General features: G+C 43.4%; 1 protein-coding gene across 2 annotated transcripts; it reads right to left on the bottom strand.

Moving 5' to 3' along the window:
- Positions 1-365: 365 nt before the first annotated feature.
- PRXL2B (peroxiredoxin like 2B) lies at positions 366-13100 on the bottom strand. Of its 2 annotated transcripts, none has more exons than XM_074218683.1 (7): positions 12992-13100; positions 11578-11782; positions 6617-6668; positions 5665-5728; positions 5490-5565; positions 4374-4460; positions 366-946 (listed from the first exon to the last, which is right to left on the bottom strand). In XM_074218683.1, the coding sequence occupies exons 1-6, from the start codon at positions 13052-13054 to the stop codon at positions 4384-4386; spliced, it is 537 nt and encodes a 178-aa protein (XP_074074784.1). In that variant the 5' UTR covers positions 13055-13100; the 3' UTR covers positions 366-946; positions 4374-4383. The 2 variants fall into 2 exon arrangements, with proteins under 2 accessions (XP_074074784.1, XP_074074783.1); XM_074218682.1 differs by having other exon boundaries at positions 396-946; positions 4374-4492; positions 12992-13099.
- Positions 13101-14092: the final 992 nt, after the last annotated feature.

A 14092-nucleotide genomic window follows, 5' to 3' on the forward strand; every position in this document is an offset into this window, starting at 1 on the left:
GCAACTAAGTAGCACAGTAGATAAGAGTGCCAGGCCTTGAATCAGGAAGACCTAAGTTCAAATCTGACCTCAGACACTTCTTAACTGGGTGTCACTAGATAAGTCACTTAACCTGTTTGCTTTAATCTACAAGAGAAGGAAATGGCATAATCCTTCAATATCTTTATCAACAAAACCTCAAATGGGGTCATAAAGAGTCAGACACCACTGAAATGCCTGAACACCATCACCAAATGATAGCATTCTATTTCTGAGGCATCTTAGGAGGCCAAAATGAGCAATTTATAAAACAGTATTTATTGCTAGCTATTATTGTTGTTAAACAAACACTTTTCTCACAATAACCCTGTGAAATAGGCACCTTAAGGAACCTCAGAGATTAATTTGAACCCAAGACTTTGCAACTCTAAACCCAGCACCCTATCACCACATTGTGATGCCTCCTATAAATAAGCACATGGCCTCCAATGAGCAGGCCCCCCTTTTTGTCCCATTCCATTTAGAGATGGCTGGAATTACAGAATCCCAGAACTCCAAAACTACAAGCCCCTCCTTGACCCACCACTCCCAAAAGAATCCCAGACCATCCTCTCCTGAAAGCTCCTTCATTAAGGGGGAGCCAATGTCCAAAGGTCTCCTTCTGGGCAGTGTTAATGCCTCAAGGGTCATTTGGCAGAAGGGAACAAATCAAGGGTCAAGCTCAGGGGGAGGTGCTGGCTTCCCAACACAAAGATTCAACTCCATCAAAGATTTTATCTGATAATCCAAGTTTAATGAATAGCATTGAAGGGACTCAGGCAGATCTGGGCTCAACCCCAGCCTCCTGGGAAGGGACTCTTCACTTTGACCCTCTGGGGGGATGGAGGAGGAGACAGTCTACAGGAGTCTGGCAGGGGGATGTTTCAGGGTCTTGTGCCCGTCATCTTGTGCACACATCCTCATTGCACTGAAAGAGAGAAAGAGATGAACAAGGGGATGCTGGGAGGATTGGGCTGTAGGAGAAAAGCTGTGCTCCACTCTGAAATGCATAAGGACAGGACAGGTGTAGCCTATCATGTAGAAACACTATCCTAGTCACCAGAGGGGATGCATAGAATGCATAGAATATAAACTCTAAAGAAGTTTATATTCTAATGAGAGAGACCACATATACATGAAGAAGCAGAACCTAAGTAGGAAAAAGTTATTGTTGGGGAGATGGTAGGCACTAGCAGCTAGGGGGAAAACCTGTAAGGGGTTAGGAAGAGGGGAAACAATCACCTACTATGTCCCAGGATCTGTGCTAAGCATCTCCTGTGATCCTCATAACAACCCTGGAAGGGAGGTGTTCCTATTATCTCCATTTTACATTTAAGGAAACTGAGATACACAGAGGCTGAGGGACTTGCCCAGGGTCACACAGGTAAAGAAACAATTTGAACTCAGATCTTCCTGACTCCAAGCCCAGTGCTCCACCCACTCTGGCACCTAACTGCTAGAATCATGAAAATTTCTCATATATCACATATAAAATAATGACATCAAGAGTGAGATGTTGTGATAGATAAAACACCACCCTTGGAATGAAGGAGATCTGGGTTCAAGTTTTACCTCTGACTCATACTGACTGTGGCACCCTGGGTAATAGTCTAGGAAACTCTCTAAGACTGGAGTTTTTAACCTTCCTGTGTCCTCTGGCAACCTGGAGATGCTTAGGGAACCTTTTTCAGAATCAGGTTTTTCAATAGCTAAAATAAATACAGAGTATTATGTTGTTTTCAGTTGTTTTTTCATTAGTGTTCAATTCTTGGGGGTTTCTTGGCTGAGACACCATAGGAGTTGTCATTTCCTTCTCTTGGTCACTTTATAGAACAGGAAACTGAGGCCTGCAGGGTGAAGTAGCCTGCTCAGGGTCACTAGCTCACAAAAGCTAGTTAGTGCCTGAGACCATATCTGAAGTCAGAATAAGGAATCTCCCTGACTTCAGAGCTGATGCCCTATGCAATATGGCGCCACCTCGTGGCCCCGTAAAGCACTGTAAAAAAGTCAACAATTCAGAAATAAAGAGACCATACAAGTTCATGGACCATCTGGAATCTACCCCTCAATTCTTAGAGGAGGGGGTTGGTAGACCCCAGGGGAAGAGTCCCATCCCTAAGGCTTTAAGGTAAAGAGGCTCTAGCTTCACTTCCAATGATATCAGATGTCAACACAAAAAATGATGACAGGATGGACTATGGAGACACTTATAAAAGGACAGATATATTTAGCGATTTTGTTCCCTGAAAGGGAAACTGGGTTAGGCATTATCCTCTTTTACTCTGATGCATCCTGACCTCAGAGAAGTTAGGTGACTTAGTCAAAGTCTTTCTCTCTCTCTCTCTCTCTCTCTCTCTCTCTCTCTCTCTCTCTCTTTTGGGGGGGGGCAAGGCAATGGAGTTAAGTGACTTGCCTAAGGTCACACAGCTAAGTAATAATTAAATGTCTGAGGCCACATTTGGATTCAGGTCCTCCTGACTCCAAGGACTAGCTGCCCCCCAGGTCTTTCTCTTCCCACAATTCCAGTCTCACAGATTCATCCCCCTCCTTCTGGGGGCAGCAGAGAACACAGGTACCACACTCTAATTCTGCCTTGGTTCTCCAGCTACAAGGCAGTGTCAGTGCTCTCTCTCGCTCTCACTCTCTGATGAAGGGGCAAGTGTATAGAACTTTGGACCTGAGTTGGAATACTACCATCAGTTAGCTGTGTGACCATGGGAGACTCTCTGAGCATCAGAGTGCGAGAGAGCAGATCAAGCACTAGGTCCGGGGTCAAGAAGAGCTGAGCTTGAATCCTGCATCAGACACTGGCAGAGATACTGGAGTGGTTTGCCATTTCCTAATTTTACAAATGAGGAAACTGAGATCAACATGGTGAAGTGAACTTTCTGGAGAGCAATTTGGGATTATATCCAAAGGGCAACAAAAATGTGCATACCCTTTGACCTAGCAATACTACCACTGGGCACCCTGAAGAGATGATTAAAAAAAAAGGTAAAAACATCATTTGTACAAAAATATTCATAGCAGCCCTGTTTGTGGTGGCAAAAAATTGGAAATTAAATGAATGTCCTTCAATTGGGGAATGACTTAACAAACTGTAGTATATGTATGTCATGGAACACTATTGTTCTATTAGAAACCAGGAGGGATGGGAATTCAGGGAAGCCTGGAGGGATTTGCATGAACTGAGCGAGATGAGTGGAACCAGAAAAACATCGTACACCCTAACAGCAATGTGGGGGTGATGATCACCCTTGATGGACTCACTCATTCCATCAGTGCAACAATTAGGGACAATTTGGGGCTCTCTGCAATAGAGAAAACCATCTGTATCCAGAGAAAGAACTGTGGAGTTTGAACAAAGACCAAAGACTATTACTGTCAAATTAGGGAAAAAAAAGCATTATTATGTAATTTTGCTATCTCTCATACTTTATTTTTCTTCCTTAAGGATATGATTTCTCTCTCATCACATTCAACTGAGATCATTGTATAACATGGAACCAATGTAAAGACTAATAGAGTGCCTTCTGTGGGGTAGTGGAGGGAGGGAAGCAAGAATAGGGGGAAAATTGTGAAACTCAAAATAAATAAAATCTTTCTTTAAAAAAAAAACATGGTGAGGTGACTTGCCAGTGGTCATATGATTAGTTAGTATCTGAGGCCAAATTTGAACTCAGGCCCTCTCAACTACAGGCCTGGCTCTATATACACTGCACCAACTACTATGGAGGTAAAAATGTAAGCTCCCTGAGGGCAAGTTTCCACTTTTGATGCTGTGCCCACCCCAGTGTTGGTACAATGTGCTAATTATCTCCATTCTGATTGCACATCGCTGTTTGCAAGTTGCCCCTCCCTTTAGCTCTTTGAGAGCAAGGACTTTTCTTTGTATTGCCAGTACTTAGAACATGCAATTAGGCAGTAGGCAATTAATACTTTCTTGTTGACTGACATCGTAGAAATCTAATTCCTCCAAGTCGATTATGTGATTTGCAACTGTTCAAATGTGCTCTGTAAGGATGAGTTATTATTATTATTAATATTAATATTATTATTATTATTAATACTATTCTGAGGTTGGAGAAGCAGGCCTCAGAGGCCAGGGTCCCAGGGCCAAGGACCTGATCCCTCCCCATACTTACAGAACTTAAAGCCTCTGCCTCCCGTTCTCCACTGGGGATTTCTGAACAATTCAGCAGGCAACACCAAGACTGATACAGAGTAGGGGCTGTAGAAATGCTTCAGCCCAGGCGTCAGCTTCCCACAGTCCCAGCATGCTGGAGCAGGAGGGCAGGCCCCAGCAGGGAGGCCCTAGTGAGCCCTGCCCTTCCCTGTCTCTAATAGCGACTCACCTGAGGCTTCTCACTGGAACCAACATTTGCAGAGATGCCCAAGGTCTGGAGGACGGTTTCCAAAGGAACATAATCCCCAGGTGAACTCTGAATAAAATGCAACAGCACCTTGTCACCACCTGTGGGAAAGCAGAATGGCAACACTCAGGACTCCCATAAGGCCCAAGACAGGAGGCAAGTCGACTCCATTCAGGGATAGACTTTCCCTCCCCATGGGGAGTAATGATGTCCCTCTCCAGAGGAGAGTCCGGCAGAGAGCTAGCCCCAGGCCCCTCCCAAGGATATCAGGACCTTAAACATCCTAATGTGACCCATGATGAGAAAGAGACCTGACCAGGTGGGCCGGGGGCAGAAATAAGCTAAGAGCTTCGTTACTGTTCAGATACTTGAGTCTGAGCCTCCTAAGGATGAGGGGGAAATTCAAATCCAGGGCGTCCTGACTCCAACTCAGACAGGGTGGACCTAACCAAAGTTACTCTCCTGCTATTATTCACTATAGTTAATGTTCAACAGACTATTGCACAGGCATATAAAGAACTGTTTTTTATAAATGAACAAAAATATTGAGACAAGATATTATATCATTATTCTCATCAGGATGCCAGAAAGAAGTCAGACAGTTGGAAATCTGCCTTGTATCCTTACTAGCTTTGTGACAATGGACAAATCACCGATCCTGTTTACTCCTCTGTAAAATGGGGATGATGAGGGCACCCACCTACCCACTAGAGGCTCTGTAAGAGTCAAATAAGACCAAATACACAATACACCTTGTAGTTATTATTTTAATGTTCTGTGGTTTGCAAAACATTTTACTGTGAAATCAGTCTTCTAGACATTATTTCTCATGTTTATAATGAAACTGATATAAAGTTAAGTGACTTGTCCAAGGTCACACAGTTAATCAATGTCAGAAGCAGGATTTGAAACCAGATCTTCCTGACTTCAAAACTAACCATCTATTCATTAGGCCAAGATGTGAGCTGACTCTGTCGGGGCTCATTCTGGACCCCAATTTGCTGCAGGGCAGAACATGTGACTGGGTCTGACCCTACCCAAGCTTCCTGATTGAAAGATGATGCCACAACCCTGTAACTCTCCTACCCAATCACTGACCTTTGTTAACAATTATCATCCCTCCACTCTGCAGCAGGTCACCAGACAAGTTTCCTCGGATGCCAACTGCCTTTGCCTATGTGGAAGAAGCAGAGTCCAGGTTACAGCAGTACTGCTGCTGCCAACCCCAGGAAAACAAGGGATAGCTGAGTCTTAGATAACCTCATTCACTGACCTTGGCAGCAACATCCCGGACTGGTTTCCCTATAGCAGCAGGAATGATGCTCAGACTGTTGTACCTGTGAGGAGGTGGAGGAGAAGAGGAAGAAGGAGAGAGAAAAGGGGAGAAGAAGAAGGGAAGAGGGAAAGGAAAAGGAGAAAGGTAAGGGAGAGGGGGAAAGGAACAGTAAGAGGGAGAGAGTTGGAGGAGGGAAGGAAGAAGGGTAGAGGAAGGAGGGGAAAAAGAAGGGGAGAATGAAGGAAAGGGAAAAAGAGGGAGAAGAGAAGAAAGACTGGGTTAAGTAGCTTTATAAATATTATCGCATTGATAATATTGATCCTTACAACAACCCTTCAAAGGAGGGCTATCTTTATTCTCATTTTACATTTGAGGCAATCAAAGACAATCAATGACTTGCCAAGGATCACACAGTGTCCGCAGCCAGATTTGAATTCAAGTCAGCTTGACTCCAGGTCCAGAACTCTGAATTCTCTGTACCATCATCAGATGCCTCTGACATAGTCATTAAAAGCTAATGTTTATGAGAACCATCCTTGAGAGAAAATAAGGAAGTGGACTATAGAAAGCTTTGAACATTAAGCTCTCAATAGTTTTTTTTATTTTAAATCAGAGGCAAAGGGAGACATTTCACAATTTCAAAAATGAGTGGAGAGTGGGGAGCTTGGTCAAATCTGCATTTTAGGGTTAGCAGGCGAGCCATAGAGGAATAAGAGAGGGTAAAGACTGGAGGACCCAGGCAGCAGGCCAATGGGTGGCTAAGGTTTCCCTGGCCAAGAGTATTTTGAGCTTACATCTGATCAAGGGAAGACTGAGTGGGTATGGAATGCTGAGCAGGGAAGTAGCCTGCTCCCCACTCCCCAACCCACATCTAGGACTCTTTGCCTCCTTCTAATCTGTCTTGCTCTGAGATTACCAGTCCCTCACATGGCTTCTGCATCACACCCACCTCTTAAATCCCAGTTCCTTGTAGCTCTGCTTACTTTCATCGAGATAAAGCTCTGAAAAACAGGTGGAAAAAGGAGAGAGTGAGGGAAATTTGGGAAGATTTGTATGAATGGATACAGTGTTATAGAAAAACAAGAACTGACAGGACAGTGAATGAGGATCACATGAAGATGGAGACCGCTAACCAAAGGAAGCCAAAGATCCCGTCACCGACAAATTAGTAACAATCCTGGGAAATACATAAAGAAACATGCCTGTCTCCTGAGAGCTGAAATTTAGAGGACAAAAAGCGACTAGTAACATAGCAAATAAAGGTTGGGCTCCGAGTCAGGAAGACTTCCATTTGAATCCTGCCTCAGAGGCTAATTGTGTCACTCTGAACAATCAATCTACCTGTTAGCCTCAGTTTTCTCATCTGTAAGTTTGGAATGATAATATTTACTTTTCAGAGTTACTGAATAACAGATAATTATTAAATAACATACATGAGGCATTTTTTATTTAATTTTTTAATGTTTAAAAAATCTTTAAGTGGCAAAATTCTTTTAAAAATTAATTGGTTGGGACAGCTAGGTGGTGTAGTGGATATAGTGCTGGCCCTGGAGAGGAGGACCTGAGTTCAAATATGGCCTCAGATACTTAATAATTGCCTAGCTGTGTGGCCTTGGAAGTCACTTTAACCACACTGACTTAAATAATAATAATAATAATAATAATAATAAATAACAACAACAATAATAAAATTAATAAAAAATATTTTAGGGACAGCTAGGTGGTGCAGTGGATAGAACACTGGCCCAGGAGTCGGGAGGACCTGAGTTCAAATCTGACCTCAAACTCTTAATAATTACCTAGCAATTACCCCACTGACTAAATAATTACCCCACTGACTAAATTAAAAAAATAAAATATATTTTTAAAAAATAATCTCACAAAAAAATTAATTGGTCCCATTTATGCATTATTGGTGAAGTTGTGAACTGCTCCAACCTTTCTAGAGAGCAATTTGGAATTACACCCAAAGGACAATAAAACTGTGCATATACCCTTTGATCCAGCAATACCACTACTACATCAGTATCCCAAAGAGATCACAAAAAAAGATTAAAAAATTCACATGTATAAAAATATTTAAAACATCTCTTTCTGTAGTGGCAAATAATTAGACACTGGGGGAATATTCATCAATTGGAGAACGGCTGAATAAACTGTGGTATATGAATGTGATGGAACACTATTGTTCTATAAGAAATCATGAGGGAAAAGACTTCAGAATAGCCTGGGAAGACTTGAATGAACTGATGCAGAGGAAGTGAGTAGAACCAGGATATTATACACCCTAACAGTAACATTAGGTGATGATGAACTATGATGGACTTATACATCAAAGACAATTATAGAAGACTTGTGATGAAAAAGATCATCCATATACAGAAAAGGAACTATGGAGTTTAAATATAAACCAATGCTTACTACCTTCAATTTTTTTGTTTTGTTTTTCCATTTGAATTTGACTTTTTTTCACAACATGATTAATATGTATCTATGTTTAGCATGGTTAGACATGTATAGCTTATATTAGATTGATTTCCGTCAGAGGGGAGGGAAGAAAGGAAGAAAAATGTAAACTCAAAAAGGCTTACAAAAAATGATTGTTGAAAACTACCATTGCATATAGTTGGAAAAATAAATACAATTTTTAATTTAAAAAATTAATTGATCCCTCCCATTATACCCCTCCCCACTTATTAGGCAAATTGTAAAAAAAAGAAATTCCCCAATACAAATCTCTATAGGCTACCCACTAGCCATGTCTGAAGGTGTATATTGCTGTCTATATTTTAAGTTTATCATCTCTCTGTTAGATGAGTAGTATTCTTTTAATCTTCATTTTTATGTTATTTTTATTCTTTTCTTATTTACTATCATTATTATTTTATGTTATTATTATTATCATCTTCATTCATAAACTCTGGTTTAGCATTGCATAGATTAGAATTCTAAAGTCTTTCAAAATAATTCTTCTCTATTATATTGTTTTCTCCTAGTATCCAGCTAAGTCACTCTTCATAAAAGTTTTCCCAACTTCCTCTGAAATTATCCTTTTTAGCATTTCTTCTGGAATGATAATATCCCATTAAAGTGGAAAGACTTACATGAACTGATACAAAAGGAAATGAGCAGAACCAGTAGGATACTGTACATAGTAATAGCAACATTATATGATGATCAACTGGGAATGACTTGGCTACTCTCAGAAGTACCATGATCCAAGACAATCCAAAAGACTCATATGAAAAGAGAAAGAACCTCCAGAGAAAGAACCAAGGGAGTCTAAATGAAAATCAAAGCATACTCTTTTATTTTTTTACTTTCTTAATTCTTATTTTTTCTGGTCTGGGTTTTCTTTCACAACATACTAATATGGAAATGTTTTAAGTGTTTGCACAAGTAAAACCTATCAAATTGCTTACTGTCTCAGAGAAGGAGTGCGGAAGGGAATTTGGCACTCAAAATTTTTAAAAATAGATGGTAAAAACTGTTACATTGAAAAATAAGATTCTAAATAAAAATATTTTATTCATATACCACAATTTGTTTACCATTTCCCAATATGAGGACATATCTTTAACTTCCAATTTTTTGTTACCAAGAAATTATTTTTGTACTCTAGATTTTTTTTTTACATATAGATCCTTTTTCTCCTGCTTTAATTTCTTTTTTTTTCCCTTAGGTTTTTGCAAGGCAAACAGGGTTAAGTGACTTTCCCAAGGCCACACAGCTAGGTAATTATTAAGTGTCTGAGGTCACATTTGAACTCAGGTCCTCCTGACTCCAGGGCCGGCGCTCTATCTACTGCACCACCTAGCAGCCCCCTGCTTTAATTTCTTGAGGGTATAAGCCTAGGAGTGGTATAGCTGAGTCAGAATCAAAGTCAGCATTTAGTGACTTCGGGAGAATAGTTCCAAAATACTTTCCAGAATAATCAGACCAATTCATAGCTCCACCAAAAATATTTGAAGTGTACCTGTTTGTCTAGGTAGAGCCCCTCCAGTTTATGCCACTCTTTTCTTTGATCATCTTGGTCAATCTAAAGAGTGGGAGGTAGAACCTCAAAGATGCTTTAATGAGTATGTTAAAGTATTTTGCAAACCTTAAAACCCTTACAAAATTTTAGCAATTATAATGATACCTTTTCAAATACAGAAGCTATAGTTGTTCAATGGTGAGGGTGGTGGGAAGGGGAGATGGACTGCTTCCAAAAATTATAGTGTTAAAGTGACAGTTATTGCTAACACTTCAAAAAACAAACAAAAAAACCCCACAGGGTTGAGCCCCACCTCCACCCCAGTCACAGCATGGGTTATGCAGAGAAAGAGCATGAGGTTTTAGAGAGGTCAGCTTATTCACCCACAAATGAATCAGACAACTTTTGACCCAGCAATTCTGGATGCATAATTGCTATAAACAATTTTTCTTTTCAAGGCAATGGAGTCAAGTGACTTGCCCAAGGTCACACAGCTAGGTCATAAGTGTCTGAAATTGGATTTGAACTCAGGTCCTCCTGACTCCAGGGCCAGTACTCTATCCATTGCGCCACCTAGCTGCCCCTCTATAACAATCTTTTAAACATAAAGTCTACAGAAATGTTTAAATATTTTGGCCAGATTGGGGAGTCATTTCCAAAATCCAAGACTTTCTCTCATTGACTTTATTAGCCCTGGAGACAAGGGACTAAACATCAGATTTCAGATTCTTTCTACCTGTTTGGGTGGAGGTAGCTAGTCAGAAAGATATTGATTCCAATCCCATCTCAGACATTGATGAGTTGTGTGACTGTGGGAACTGACTTATTTCTTAGGCACTTGTTTCTTAGACTTAGAAACCATTTAGTCCAACCAGAGTCAAAGAATTTCCTGTTACTGTTATTAATAATGGCTCATGTTTATGTGGTGCTTTAAGGTATGTGAAATACTTTACATACATATGTCATTTAATCCTCTCTGCTATCCCTTGGAGGGAACTTAGTATTCCCATTATCATCCACCTACTTCCCAGGTGAAAACCAATTGAAAAAAATATTTTAAATCTTTAAAGCTTTATATAAATGCTATTGTTATGATCATAATCATTGGTGGTGATATTATTTATTCCAGATCTAGATTTTAGGTAGACAAATGTTGTATTAAGATTCTTTCCCAGTATATGTATGTCATGGAACACTATTGTTCTATTAGAAACCAGGAGGGACAGGAATTCAGGGAAGCCTGGAGGGATTTGCATGGACTGATGCTGAGTGAGATGAGAAGAACCAGAAAAACACTGTACACCCTAACAGCAACATGGGGGTGATGGTCAACCCTGATGGACTTGCTCATTCCATCAGCGCAACAATCAGGGACAATTTTGGGCTATCTGTAATGGAGAGTGCTATCTGTATCCAGATGAAGAGCCGTGGAGTTTGAACAAAGTTCAAGGACTATTCTCTTTAATTTAGGGGGAAAAAACAGATATCTTATTATCTGATCTTGTTATCTCTTATACTTTTTGCTTCTTCCTTAAGGATATGATTTCTCTCTCATCACACTCAATTTGGATCAATGTACAACATGGAAACAGAATAAAGACTGACAGATTGCTGTCCATGGGGGGAGGGGAATAAGAATAGGAGAAAATTTGTAAAATTCAAAACTCAAATAAAATCTTTAAAAATTAAAAAAAAATAAAAAATAAATAAAAAAGATTCTTTCTTGGATGTGAGCCACCAAGTCTACACTCTAGTCACTAGTTACCTGCCCCTCTAAACGAATACTGTGCTGCTCTGGTGTTGGGGTAATGAGAATGGAAATAAGGCCCAAAATAGGGAAATGACTTGTCCGAGATCCCCCAACTAATAAATGACTAAGTCAAGATCAGCCCTAGGTTGGAATCCGTCAGTGGTGACTGCCTGTGTACACTCACCTCCCTTAAAGTAGTTCCCCTCTTGAAACTCCTGCAGGCCCAGAGTCTCTGGGGCAATGCCCACCAGGCGCACCTGGTGCTGATCCAGGAGGTCCTTGATGCTGCTGAGATCCTGGGCGATCCATCGACACACCATGCAGCCGAAGCGCCGCAGTCCCAGGACTACGCAGGTGCGTTCCTGCCATAGGCTCCTCAGCTCCACTGTCTGTGCCCACCCGCACCCCCCAAAGATGGTCAGAGCTAGTGAGGAACCACCTGGACCAAGGGCAAACTTCCTGAGCCCAACAGAGCAGCAGGTATCTCCAAGGTGGAGGGGCAACAGACTGTTCCTTTAGAATAGGTGTAGCCCCCATCCCCCCCAAAGGTGTGCTATGGGACTTCCCACACATACATAGAAATGCGCGTAGAATACCCCATCTCCTGCCTGCCCCAGGAGTACAACTGAGATCCCCAGAGGCATGCCATGGGAGCCCTCCTCTCTTAGAAGTACAGAGAGGACCCCATCTCCCCCACCCCCTCAAGTGTACAAGTGAGATCAAGGTTACTTTGTGGAACCCCTTCTCTGAGGAGGGCTCCTGGGGTTGGAGTGGGACCCCACCTCTGGAGGTGTGCTATGGGGACCCCTTCTCTAAAATGTGCAGGACCCCACGCCACTCTGGACTATGTTACAGATTCTCCCCATCTAGCCCTAGGTGTGCAATGGGAGAGTGTGTACACACACACACACACACACACACACACACACACACACACACACAGAGAAATGTGATGAACTACCCCATCTTCTGGCCCAACTAAGATCCCTAGAGGCGGGCAATGGGGTCCCTCCTTTCTGAAATGTGCGATGAAGGCACCAGCCCAGGCGGGGCGGGGTGTGTTACAAGGTGCTCCCGGCTCTCTGCAGGGGTGCAATGGGAACCCTACCCCACCCCCGGGAAGCCTAACTCCCTTCTCCCTCCCAACCCTAACCCCCCCAGAATGCAATGAAGACTTCGCTTTACACACACACAGACACAGATACACACAGACACACAGACACACACACACACACACACAGACACGCGCGCGCACACACACACACACACACACACACACAGACACACAAACACACACAGACACACACACACAGACACACAAACACACACAGACACACACACACACACACAGACACGCGCGCACACACACACACACACAGACACACAAACACACACAGACACACACACACAGACACACAAACACACACAGACACACACACACACACACACACACACAGATTTGACCGCAGCTGGGCCGCTGCCTCCTGGATGCGCCCCCGGGTCCCCCACCCCTAGGCACGCTGGGGGGACCCCAGCCTCCAGGGGACACGCCCCGGGGTGCGGGGCCCCCACCGAGCCGCCCCTCCCCCTCTCCTCACCTCCCCGGTGGCCACGCTCTTTAGGGCACAGGCGCCCACCCGGGCCAGGTCCGGGGCGCTCATGTCGGGCCGCGGCGCCCCGAGCTCGGGCCTCAGCGCGGGGATCTGGGGGGGGCGGCACTGCGGGCTCAGCCTTCGCAAGCACTGACATGCATATGCATGAGGCGCCGGCCAATCAGGATGCTCGCCTGCAGGGGGCGGAGCTGCCGGCCCGAGGGTTCCCTGCGGGGAGGGGGGAGGAGCTGCAGCCGCGCACGGGGAGGGAGGAGCGGGGAGGGGGGAGGGAGGGGAGGGGAGGGGGGAGGGAGGGGCGGGGAGGGGGGAGGGAGGGGGGAGGGAGGGGCGGGGAGAAACCTGAGCTAGGAGAGCAAGTTCAAGGCCCCTGCTGCAGCTAAGGGCCCCCGGGGGGGGGACGGAGGAGGAGGATGGTTGGGGGGACCGAAAGTGACCCAGTTTAACTAGAATCCCCAGAGTCTCCGGAGAGCAAACGGTGCCCGAAGCGCAATAAGACGGACCGCACCCTCCACCTGGCAATGCCAACACCAGGGAAGCCCCGGCAGAGTTTTCTGTTTGCCCATTTTGCTTTTGGAGTTGGGGGGGGCGGGGGTTGTTTTTGGTGGTGTTTTAGGTTTTGGTTTTGGCAAGGAAATTGGGGTGCAGTGACTTGCCCGAGGTCACTCAGCTAGTAAGTGTCTGAGGTAGGGTTTGAACTCGGGTCCTCCTGATTCCAGAGCAGTTGCTGTGCCACCTAACTGTGCTCCCTAGTATTGGGGCAGCTGGGTGGTGCAGTGGATAGAGCAGACGTGGTTAATGTAGCTGCTTTTGCTGGCCTAAATTTTTCCCATTAATCTTTATTAAATAAAATTAACTATTACTCTGCCAAACTGTAACCCCAAAATGGTTTAGTGCTAGGAAGCCATATATCATCGTCTTTTTTTAAATACCGTCTTCATTTCCAAAGTGAAAATGAAAGCGAGATAAAAATGTAAATGTCAATTTTAGAAAAATTTAAACCAAGCAAAAATCAGTGAAGGGAATTTGGCTAGATAATCCCAAAAGCTCCAGCTAGTTCTAATATTCAACAATCCTATCATTAAAAGA

The sequence above is a fragment of the Macrotis lagotis genome, chromosome 1 (genome assembly GCF_037893015.1).
Source record: "Macrotis lagotis isolate mMagLag1 chromosome 1, bilby.v1.9.chrom.fasta, whole genome shotgun sequence".
NCBI lineage: Eukaryota > Metazoa > Chordata > Mammalia > Peramelemorphia > Peramelidae > Macrotis > Macrotis lagotis.